The sequence below is a fragment of the Schistocerca cancellata genome, chromosome 1, assembly GCF_023864275.1.
Source record: "Schistocerca cancellata isolate TAMUIC-IGC-003103 chromosome 1, iqSchCanc2.1, whole genome shotgun sequence".
Taxonomy (NCBI): Eukaryota; Metazoa; Arthropoda; class Insecta; order Orthoptera; family Acrididae; genus Schistocerca; species Schistocerca cancellata.
The window spans coordinates 824,675,378-824,688,042 of NC_064626.1; the positions used below are offsets into that span (position 1 = coordinate 824,675,378).

At 38.9% G+C, this 12,665-nt stretch overlaps 1 protein-coding gene across 1 annotated transcript; it reads right to left on the reverse strand.

Moving 5' to 3' along the window:
* Nucleotides 1–8,854: 8,854 nt before the first annotated feature.
* LOC126106299 (uncharacterized) lies at nucleotides 8,855–10,289 on the reverse strand. Its single transcript, XM_049912556.1, has 4 exons — nucleotides 10,214–10,289; nucleotides 9,928–10,154; nucleotides 9,404–9,578; nucleotides 8,855–9,138 (listed from the first exon to the last, which is right to left on the reverse strand). Exons 1-4 carry the CDS (start codon nucleotides 10,287–10,289, stop codon nucleotides 8,855–8,857), a joined length of 762 nt encoding a protein of 253 aa, XP_049768513.1.
* Nucleotides 10,290–12,665: the final 2,376 nt, after the last annotated feature.

A 12,665-nucleotide genomic window follows, 5' to 3' on the forward strand; every position in this document is an offset into this window, starting at 1 on the left:
TATTATATTCTTCTTGAAGTCTGAGGGTATTTTGCCTGTCTCATACATCTTGGTCACCAGATGGTAGAGTTTTGTCAGGACTGGCTCTCCCAAGGCTGTCAGTAGTTCTAATGGAATGTTGTCTAGTCCCAGGGCCTTGTTTCGACTCAGGTTTCATTTACTGCATTTTTATATTTTCTCCTTTCATCAATTAAATTCAGTATCTCTTGTGTTAACCAAGGATTTATACTAGCCCTCATCTTTTTACCTACTTGATCCTCTGATGCCTTCACTATTTCATCTCTCAAAGCTACCAGTTCTTCTTCCATTGTATTTCTTTCCCCCGTTCTTGTCAATTGTTCCCTAATGCTCTCTCTGAAACAGTCTACAGCCTCTTTTATTTTCAGTTTATCCAGGCCCCATCTCATTAAATCCCCACATTTTTGCAGTTTCTTCAGTTTTAGTCTACGGTTCATAACCCATAAATTGCAGTCAGAGTCCACATCTGCCCCTGGAAATGTCTTACAGTTTAAACCTAGTTCCTAAATCTCTGTCTTACCATTATATGATTTGTCTTAAACCTTCCAGTGTCTTCAGGCTTCTTCCACGTGTGCAACGTTCTTTCATGATTCTTAAACCAATTGTTAGCTTGATTTAGTTATGTTCTGCTCAAAATTCTACCAGGCAGCTTTCTCTTTCATTCCTTACCCCCATTCCATATTCACTTACTACTTTTCCTTCTCTTCCCTTTCCTACTATCAAACTCCAGTTCCCTATGATTATTATATTTTCGTCTTCCTTAACTATCTGAATAATTTCTTTTATCGCATCATACATTCCTTAAATCTCTTCATCGTCTGCAGAGCTAGTTGGTATATAAACTTGCATTACTGTGATAGGCATGGGCTTCATGTCTATCTTGGCTACAATAAAGCATTCACTACGCTGTTCATTGCATCTTACCCATGCTCTTATTTTTTTATTCATTATTAAACCTACTCCTGAATTACCACTATTTGATTTTGTATTGATAACCCTGTATTCATCTGCCCAGAAGTCTTGTTCCTCCTGCCACCAAACATCACTAATTCCCACTATATCTAACTTCAATCTATCCATTTCCCTTTTTAATTTTTCTAACCTACCTGCCCGATTAAGGGACCTGAAATTCCATGCTCCGATCTGTAGAACGTCAGTTTTCTTTCTCCTGATATAGCGTCCTGAGTAGTCCCCACCCAGAGATCCGAATAGGGGACTGTTTTACCTCCAGAATATGTTACCCAAGAGGACACCATCATCATTTAACTGTACAGTAAAGCTGCATGCCATCATCAAAAATTATAGTTGTAGTTTCCCCTTGCTTTCAGCCATTCACAGTACCAGCATAGCAAGGCTGTTTTGGTTGAGGTTACAAGGTCAGATCAGCCAAGACACTAAAATTATCATTTTTTATATAAATGAGTTGGTCAGTTTTGGGATGTGTCATACCACAAAACAAAATTTTGTAGGGGACACATGAAAACTTATCAAATCCCACAGAATTAATAGTTATCCATGTGCAAAAGGATCTATTCAATGACAAGTAAAAACTCTGTACTCCATATTCAATGGGAAAAAGGTGTCCATATCTCTCCTGTTGTTGCACTGCATTGTCAGCCATCCCAAGTGAAAGATGTGCTTTGTTGAGGCTCCACAATTTTCATAATTTTGACTGTGATAAACCAAAGCTCCAGTCTTCATCTTTCATATGCTAGTTAGAAGTTGCCACAAATTCATCTAAGTAAAAAAATCCATACATTTCACATGTTTATTTAGACATCTGTGATGATTTCCATATTATCCTTTGTGTGAGACTGTGTGTGCCAGAAAGGTCAAATTTGAAGTTCTAGATTCTAATTGTGGGTTTTTCCATGTTGATGAGTAGACAAAATAAGATGCACATACTGAACCCACGAAATGTCACCACAGTATTGACCCTGAATGATCACAAGACATGAGACACATGCATTAGCACAGGTAATCCAAAATAAGCTGGACAAAGATCAAGAATAAAACAAAAACCATCACATAATATTTTTAGGGCTTGACTTTGTTTGCTCATATCAACCTCTGTACATCGATGTCACCACAGAGCCCCCACCCCCCCCCCCACCCCCCACCCCCCACCCCCCACCCCCTCCAGTGTAGAACACAAGAGGTGAGATAGGTAAAGGTGTCACTATCCTGAACATACTCTTGCAGGAAAGTGGGTGGTCCATAGTCTTCGGCCACAGTGAGAAAGGGGAGGTGCACTATTGTTTTTACTTGATGGTGTTGAGGCATCGTGTTCCTCACTGAAAGAAAAGCAGTTAGTACAAAACTCATGCTGGTTGAAGCAGAGGTAGATGTAGAATCATCCAGCCTATGGTGTCCTACATCTGTAATGATGGGTGGCCACCAAATCTCACGATGTATGGATGTCGTTTCATCTTGGTTTGGTCATGAGTTGAAGATACTAACCACAGCACTCCTCAAACACCCAACAAACCATGCTGCTTCCGAATGCTCATGCTGAGCCTCTGGGCCACTACAACCTGCCCTTGGTCAAACTCAGATAGATTGGCACCTTTTCCATTCTACACAGGGGCAACATGCTAACTGTTACCTAGTGCACCGTGCATGTGTGTGACTAGGAGTCATTCCTCACTGATGATGCTCCTATAACCTGGATGGGTTTTCTATTGATAAGAGATTAGTGGTCATAATGTTGTGGCTGATCATTGTATTAGTTTATTTATTATTCCTGCTGGAAAATATATCTTTCTAGAAAATTCTCATCAAACTTTTGGAATCTCTGTGCACATTTTCTCATAAAGTAGTACCTATTACTACGTGCTTTTAAAATTATGCAGCTTTCGGTTAATCAAGTTTTCTTCATCACCTGTTACATCTTTGTGACTTCTTTTTCTGTCTTTTATGTTAATATCAAAATCTAATAGTCCTGTATTTTACCATTTTGTAATTCCTGTAATATGTGCGTATGTTAATATCATGTTACACACCATAAGTCAGTCATGGATGAGTTTTCGGTCATCACAGTTATTATGTCAGTCAGACAGACAGCCAAAATGTATAAATCTATACTGAGTTGATATTTAGACACTTGTGAACTTTTTGAAATCTCTGCTAATTGCTATAGCTTACTGATCATCTTAAAATATTGGTGCTCATAAAATCTACAAAGTTGATCATCAAAACTGAACTTAGTGCTAATAAGTGTTAAAAAACCAAAAAGTAAATAATGCATTGTTGTGTACATTATTTAATACCTATTCGTCATATCCAAAAACCACAGGGAGATTATTATACAAGAAATTCCATGAGACTTATAAGATAAAAGCTAGGATGATAGTACTTCAAGTGATCTGTCAAATTCTTCTTGCAGTAGCATATCAGTCTACTCATCTTTTTAAACTTCCTTTTCACTTTTTATAATACTGCCTTCAAGTTCATTTTCTTTGCACAGATCTTCTGTATATTCTTTCCACCTTCACTTTCTCTTCCTTGCTTCTGCCATCTGAAATCTTAATATTCATATGGTTGCTTCTCTTTTCTCCAACGGTCTCTCTGATTTTCCTGCTGGTGTCATCCATCTTTGTGCATGGTTCGACATCCTTGTATTTCACATCCAGCCATTCTTGCTTTGCCATATTGCATTTCCTGTCAAGCTCACATTTCTGATGCCTGTGTTCCCTTTTGCCTTTTGCTTCACTTGGTGCATTTTCATATTTCCTCCTTTCATCAATGAGGGACAATATCTCAGGTATTATCCAATGATTTGTACTGTGCCATTTTGCTTATCTGACCTTCTGCTGTCTTCAACTTATCCAGGTGCCATCTTTTCAATTTTCTACCTTTCTGTAATTTCTCCAGTTTTAATCTGCAGTTCATAACTAACAGATTATGGTCAGAGTCCACATCTGTATCTGAAAAAGGAGCTGTACATTTTCACTGCTGCAGCCACTGTAGGCAACACCATAGCTGTGTTGATAAGTACGAGGGTCACTCCAAAAGAAATGCACACTATTTTCGTAAAAATACACTTTTCATTCTGCATGTGTGAAAGTTTTACAGTGTGTAGCTACATTCTTCTTGCATGTGTTCAAACTTAGTACAACCTGTTCCCGTGAGTGGCACCATCACAGCATGTCTTCAAGATGGCTGCTACACTTGACGTTCGTCAGTAGCAATGTGCTGTCATAGAATTCCTGTAATGTGAAAACGAGACAGTGGGAAACATCCACAAGAGGTTGAAAAAGATGTATGGAGATGCTGCTGTCGATCACAGTACAGTTAGTCGGTGGGCAAGCAGGTTAGGTGATGAAAGTGGGCATGGCAATATTGAGGATTGTCCTTGCAGTGGCAGGCCTCGTACTGCACACATTCCAGACAATGTGCAGAGAGTTAATGAATTGATGACTGCTGACAGACGCGTCACAGTGAACAAATTGTCATGCTACTTTGGAATAGGGGAAGGAAGTGTTTGCAGAATACTGAAAGTGTTGGTGTTAAAAAAGGTTTGTGCCAGGTGGGTTCCCAGAATGTTGACAGTGGCTTACAAAGAAACAAGAAAAACGGTTTGCAGCGAACTTTTGGAACAGTACAAGAATGGTGGAGATGAATTTCTTGGAAGAATTGTGACAGGTGATGAAAGATGGCTCCATCATTTTTCACCAGAGATGAAGAGGCAATCAATGGAGTGGCATCATGCAAATTCACCCAAGAAAAAAAAAATTCAAAACCACACCTTCTGCTGGAAAAGTTATGGCTACAGTGTTTTTTTGATTCTGAAGGACTCTTACTTGTGGACATCATGCCAAGTGGAACCACCATAAATTCTGATGCATATGTGATGACACTGAAGAAACTTCAAGCTCGACTGAGTCGTGTTCAACCACATCACAAAAGCAGGATGTTTTGCTGTTGCACAACAATGCACAGTCACATGTCAGTCAAAAAACCATGTAAGCGATCACAAAACTCGGAGGGACAACACTGAAACACCCGCCTTACAGTCCTGACCTGGCTCCATGTGACTATCATCTCTTTGGGAAACTGAAAGACTCTCTTCGTGAAACAAGGTTTGAAGATGATGACTCCCTTGTGCATGCTACCAAACAGTGGCTCCAACAGGTTGGTCCAGAATTTTACCATGCGGATATACAGGCCCTGGTTCCAATATGGCATAAGGTAGTTGAGAGAGATGGAAATTATGTGGAGAAATGAAAATATTGTTCCTAAAGGATGTATCTACACACTGTAAAACTTTCAAACAGGTAGAATAAAAGATGGATTTTTTTATCCATCTTTTATTCTACCTGTTTGAAAGTTTTACAGTGTGTAGATACATTTGCATTTCTTTTGGAGCGATCCTCATACCTTCCACTAGATAATAGCCATGTATTCTTTCTCTTTTTTTTAAAAAAGATCTTCTGCGGCAGCATGGGTTTCCTGTAGAAGCACCACATTAGTGTTACTGTTAAGAAGGAAGTTTGCAAGATAATCAGATTTACAGCTCCCAAATCTTTCTATATTTAATTGGCAGATGTGGAATGAAGATCTAATTCTCTTGTTCATGTGGTTCTCAAAAGAGCCCCTGTTTTTCATTTGCATTTCTTATTTGCTAGGAAATCCCATTGATAGTTTGACAGCCAAATTTGTAGACTATTTTGCCATGATATAAACTATCACATTGTCTGGAGTGTACCACATTGAGGCTGGTCTACTTGGCACTTTAAGAGCACTGAGAAAAAAATTCTCCAGTTGAGTTAAACTTCTCCAGATCATTCTCTGTAGAAAAAGTCAACAACACAGTTAAAAATATGAAATAAGGCAAAGCCCCTGGCTTTGATGGTATTCACCTGGTATTCCTTGCTCATGTTGGAGATAATAAGGTTAAATGGCTCCCACCACACTTTTCTGATGTAATGGTAACTTATCATAACCCCAAGGTGTTCAAAAAGTTGAAAATTGTCACCCTGTTGAAACCACAATAATGAGCCAAACACCCTCAAAGTGACATACTAATAGTGTTGCTTTGCTGCATGTATAAGCTTTTTGAATGCCTTTTCATAAGAGGCTCTAAGTTGCTATCATAGAACAACAGGATGCATACCAGGCTATAGTCTCTGTGGATAAGTTCTGGCACTAATGTCTTTTATAGAAAGCGATTTTCAACAAACCCAAAAACATGCATGGTATTCCCAGACCTCACAGCAACATACGACACAATGTGAGGAAAGGAGTCATTTATAAACTGCTAAGAGTTATATCCTGTCAAACAATGGCAGAACATGTTCAGTAATAGATAAGTTATAGTTGATGGAAATACTAGCAACATCAGGATTGTTAGTAATGAACTACAACAAAGGTCAGTCTTGGTTTCCCTCCTGTTCAACCTGTATATAGCCTGTCTTCCCGCCATGTAGGGGATAATGTTTTGCTATATGGGTGATATAGCCTTGCCCACTAAAGTCAAATCTCTTGCTGCCACAGAAATAGTTCTTGACAAAGATCTTACTGTATTGAATACGAACTTCAAGCAATGGAAACTTAAACCTAACCCATTTAAAACCAAGGTCTCAACATTCCATTTTGAATAATAATCTGGTAGATGTAAACAAGTATGCAGCTTGAAAGTGTTGCCTTGAATCACAATAAGCATCCCAAGTGTTGAGGAATAACACTTGGCCCCACCCTTATATACAGTAAACACCTTAAGAATACCACAACAAAAATATCAACTCAAAAAATACAATTCTGAAACTGCTGACACTCTTTGCCTGTCATCATTTGCTCTAGTATTCACAGCAGCTGAATGTTGTGGCATGATTGGTAAACAGTTGAACACCACCATGAGATTGATCTCTGGCACTATCACATCTGCATCTAGATATTGTCTTCTAATGTTGTATAACTTTTTACCTACAGAGAGGCATAAAAGAGAAACTTTCCTATGCCAATCTGGAAAAACTGTTGAAAATATAGGACTACCAACCCATGAAGAGCTCCCAAAATTCCACTACAGATGAAACTTCCTGGCAGATTAAAACAGTGTGCCAGACCGAGACTCGAACCTCGGGACCTTTGCCTTTCGCTGGCAAGTGCTCTACCACTGAGCTACCCAAGCACGACTCACGCCCCGTCCTCACAGCTTTAATTCCACCAGTACCTCGTCTCCTACCTTCCAAACCTAAAGTCCTGACTACTGTTGCTTTGTTTGGCTGAATGTTGTAATTCTTACATGTGCAGTGCGTATTGACATATATGTGTGGGTGGGCAGTTGAATTAAAACACACACATTGTCACTTTTTGTAAATGTATTACAGAAAACACACAAATACAGTACACAGAAGGGCACTACCATCACACGATGTTCTTTTCACAGAGATGTTTTTTGTGTCCTACTGAAACTGAGCCAAAGAAGCACATACAGAGAAAAGAAGCTACATTGGAAACCCATGGCTTCTGAGTACTCTGGGAATGGCACTGAATTTGAATGATGGTCACTGCTTTAAATAAACCTAATTACAACACTTCCCTTTGGTGGGCATCATAAGATAATATCTTACCAGTTTCACATTGAAAAAGTACATTATTAAACATAAGAACAGAAATGAGACAAAATTTAACAGGTAACTAGTCCAACATGAAATAATACTTATTTTAATCCTAACATGTCTCTGAATCTCTCAGTTTTAATATCACCAAGACCTCTACTTGAAACATCTGCAGCATTATCATCAGTTGATGCAGACTTAAACTTAAGGAAACCATGCAAAGATAGTCTGCCTGATTTTATCATAGCACACCCTGAAATATTTGGTTCTTTCTTATACACCCTTTTTATTGATAATCTCAATGGTACCTGCGTTGTCGGCATGACCTGCAGGGGTAGTCTAACAAATTCAGAACACTTAATTTCATTTGAAAAATCTACAAACCATTCCAACTCCTTACATGTCTCAAACATTACAATGTGTTCATCTTCTATGTGGAGGTGACTGCAATGGATTGCCTTTTACTCTTCCAGCTGATTGCTACTCCAGCTAACAAAACTATCTTCCCTGTTATGGATTTACTATCAGCTGGGTCATTTGCCCAGTCAGCATCACTGAATACACTAGGATCAGAACAAATTTCATTGAAACATAGCTCAAATCTTTAGTTTGTTGCAGCTAACAAAATACCCTTTCTGCTCTTTTCCAGTGAGAATTGGTGTAAAATTGAACTGCCTCAACCTTCCTGCAATAAAGGCAATATCAGGTCAAGTACATCTGGATATATACAACAAACAACCCGCCATCTTTTGGTACATGTTTTTGTCAAATGGCTTGTCATTTTCATCTTCACCAACATGGTTGCCCTTGCAGTCACACATTTTAAACTCTCTGTTTCTGCTGAATGTAAATAGTTTGGTTTAATTTTGCTTTCCCTTCAGACTGCTCAATTTTGAGTCCTAAAATAAACAACATGTCGTTATTTCTATAATGCTAATGTGAGATTTCAAAATGTTCTTGATTTTTTTTTAATTATCTCTTTCTCACCTATTACAACAACATTATCAGCATGAACCAGAGTGATTAAATGATTAGAGTATAATACACAAGGATGCTTTTTGGATTTTTTCAAACCTAATTTTGTCATCACAAAGCAGAAAAAAAGCATTCCAGTCCTTACTTCATGAAGCTCATACAAACTCTTATTCACACTTTATTCCCCACACTAAACAATTTTGGTTGCTCCTTGAAAACAATGCCATTTATGGAGCTATTGAGATAAGCAGTTTCTACATCACTGTGTTCGATTTTCCATCCCCTAAGTTCTATAATTGCTATCATCTAATTACTGGGCTATAGCTTTCCCAGTCTACTCCAAATATCTGGCTGTATCCCAGAACTACTAACCTTGCTTTAAATTGAACCATCTCACCTTCTCCACTTCTCTTTGTGGTAAACACCTCATTACTTCCTACAACACAATCAGCTTTTGATCTGTCAACAAGTTTCCATATATTGTAGCATTTTAGGCTACTCATCTCTGACGCTATGGCTGTACACCATTTGTCCTTGTGAACTGAGGCTAAAGCTTCTCCTACTGATGTTGGATCAGATGGATTCACTTGACACATGGTAGAAAAAAAACATGCAAATAGATGTGAATCACACTTTTTTGATTTTGCCAGAGATGAAAATCATTGTAATCCTGCTTCACTATTTGTACTAGAAATCTCAGTTTCCAACATGGTACTGCACTCCTTACACACGTCAATATTTCCAATGCTGGTAACTACACTGCCTTCAGTGTTGTATCCATCGTCTTCTCTGACCCTGGATTGGCACCCATCTCCTCAAACAGCTGTTGACTCAACTGCATAATCTGCTACCGGTTCTGCACTCCTCACTGGTGTGCTGTCGCCACCTGTTCCTTAATAGGTCGGGAAAGCTCAACCACACCATATTGGTGTCATCTGCTGTCACCTCATTCCTGTGTGGACCAGCTGTTTCCATCTGCTTTGTGATTACATCATCTAGAAGACATAGTTCTTTATTTATGGTAGCCTTTAGGGGGAATTCTCTCTCAACAAAGATAACATTTCTTCTCAAAAGGATTTTTCTTTGTCCAAGGCTCCATAGATGTTATGCTTTTGAATCTTTTCTACAACAAGATAAACACATTCTTCTGCCCAGTCCCAAGTTTGTCAGATGTTAATGTGCTTGACTAGGCTCTGCACCCAAACACTTCAAGTATTATCAGCTCTTCTTTAATACATTTTTTCTGCTTCCAGACTTGTACAGGATTTTTTACCAAGGGATCTTGTTGGGATCTATTTCAGATGTAGCAGGCCAACACCAGAGCTTCTCTCCAAAAGTTGTGGGGCAAACCACCTTGGAATAGTAGACAAATCACAATGGATATAAGTGTTTGATTCAGGTGCTTGGCTTTTCTGTTGGATGGGGGAGAGTAAACTGTGCTTTTCCAGTGCAATATGCCCTCTTCCTTAAACAACTGTTCAACTTTGCTGTTAATGTACTCAATCCCATTGTCTGATTGCAAACTTTGCAGTCTTCTCTCTGTTTCACAGTCTGTACACCCTTTAAACTCCACAAAGGGGTCACACTCATCACTTTTCTTGACTGATCATCCAGGTAAGTAGCATAGTAATGTGCTCTATCTAAGAAGGTCTATTTAATACAGCCCACATCACTATGTACCAATTCTAGAACATTTTCAGTAGTAGTTTGGCTTGGTTTGAAAGGCTGTCTTGTCATTTTTCCTTGCACACACAATTCACATTTTTCTTCATACTTAGTGACTCTACATACTTTGAATAAAGCTTCTCTGTGTCCAAGCCTTTGGTGCCACAAAACTTCTGCTCGTCTGGCTGCTGCTTTATTTTGCACTGGTTGAGGTGTTTTGTAGTTGTGGGGCATCACTATACTGTTAATCACTTTGTAATATTCACAGTGCATTAAATAGACACCACTGCCTTATGATCTTCCTCTCACCAACAGACACATAAACATCATCATTTTTGAATCTAATGCACATGCCTTTCTTGTCCATTTGTTTAACAGACAACAAGTTTCTATACAGTTCTTTCACTGGAAGCATTCTGTTAATTGGACTGATTTTCCTCCATATGACTTTTCTGCTTTCTTGACAACACTTACCTTGCCAGTCACTAAGTAACTTTCCCATCAGCCAGTTTCACTTCTCCAAAGATACCCATCCTAAGTCCTTTAATATCTCTTGGTGACTAGTCATATGATATGGTACTCCTTAATCCAGAACTCAGACCTTTCCATCAGCAACTCCTCCACTTTTGGTCACTGTCATGGCCACTATTCCATCATCTTCCTTTTCAAGTAACCTCTATGCTGATTTCTTGGGAATATTCTTCTTGCTTCATGCACTCCCTTCTTGTTTCGCATGGAAATGTGGCCACTCCTTGGCAATGTGATCTGCTTCACCACAGGGGAACATAGTCTGTTTCTGTTGGCTGTATTGTTCTCATCTTCTTGATTTTGTTTATGATGTTTATAGTCCCTCCAGCAAAGCTTGTGTTGCTTATGATCTCCACCTTGTGCTGAATATGTTTTGGCTTCTTCTCAGTTCTTGGTGGACTTCAGATCTGGCTCCAGGCACTTCTCTTCTAATTCTATTCTGTTAATAACAAGGTCTGCCGTCAATCCGTCTTTGTCTCTTTCTAAACTTGTAATGAGGCCTTCATACTTTTTCTAGAGGCAGTATTAGAAGCACAAAGCCTGCAACAGTTTTGTCTTCAAAGATAAAGCCTTCTTGCTTCACTAATCTATTGGTAACCAGTATCGTTGTTACACAGTCATCCGTAGTCAAATCGTCTTCTTTCTTCATATTTGCTAAGTGCCTCATCTTGGATATAGTGTTAGGAAGACCATTGTTGCAGTGTATTTTTTCCAGTTTCTCCCACACTTCCTTCACTAGTTTTGTCTCTAGGTAGCGATCTTCAACCAGCATTAGAATGATGGACAAGACCTTCTCATTTTTCTTCTTTTTCGATGCATCTAACTGATTGTAACATTTTCCAAATCTGGATTCTGTAGCATCCTGTGCCTCGCGATGGTGTATCATTGAATGAACATGAATTGACCACATGAAATAGTTATTGCTGCATAGGCGATCAATCTTCACTGATGGCTCTGTCATTCAAATTGTGCGTGACACCTGTGCAACCATTTCGGAATTTTTCAATCCATTCGTAGACACTCCATTGTGGCAAAACACTGTTCCCGTAGTGTACCAAAAGTTTTAGATGAATTTCGGCCCTGATACATCTTCTCACGACAAAAAATGGATCACTGAATGTTGCTCTTCTTGGTGCAAATACACAGTGGAGCAGCCATGATTAACAGCATAGCAGCAATAACAAAACTAACCTAGCAGCTTGGAGATTGCAACGATATAACAACAAATAAACAAAGCATGTGTCATCAATGTAAAACAACAGTACTACCAAAATAAACAAAAATATAACTAAATTGCAAATAATAATTGACTTACCGTCGTATTTGTAGTGTTCTCAGGTGTCCAATCAGGTGCAGTCATATCTGTAACTCCAGACAGTGTTTCTTGTTGTCATCTTCAGATGACACCTATAGAATGAATATCTTCCCAAGATGTAGTGAAGATATTCATTCTACAGGTGTCACCTGAAGGTGATGGATAGGTACACTGTTGAAATATCATCTTATGAAGACGACTGGACACAGCTGCACACCACAGAACAGTGTATACAGTCGACTTGCTGGGAAAGCTTCAGATCACACATTGATGTTACTAATTATACCAAAGTATTTACAGTTGTTGCTCTGAATGATTGACTGATCTGGCATTGTAACATTAACCAACATGGCCGTGCTGTGCAGGAACTGCAAACATTTGAAAGCAGGAGGACACTATAGCCTTTTTTCCCTGAGGGTATGTAACTCTCTTTCATGGTTTAATGAATATGACATCTTCTTGTGTAAAATATTCCAGAGGTAATTGGTCCTCAATTCAGGGAAGTGTCATCATGAGGAAAAACACAACTGGCATTCTATAGTTGGAGCATGGACTGTCAGATCCTTTAACCGTGCAGGCAAGTTAGAGAATTTAAAAAGGGAAAT

What these genes read in the sequence shown, in the direction of transcription:
- LOC126106299 (XM_049912556.1), bottom strand. Translation starts at nt 10,289, where the DNA reads ATGACAAGACAGCCTTTCAAACCAAGCCAAACTACTACTGAAAATGTT. An exon ending in GGTACATAGTGATGTGGGCT is followed by an intron (nt 10,155 to 10,213) that starts GTATTAAATAGA and finishes CTGGATGATCAG; the next exon opens with TCAAGAAAAGTGATGAGTGT. An exon ending in CAGTGAGGAGTGCAGAACCG is followed by an intron (nt 9,139 to 9,403) that starts GTAGCAGATTAT and finishes CCATGTGTCAAG; the next exon opens with TGAATCCATCTGATCCAACA.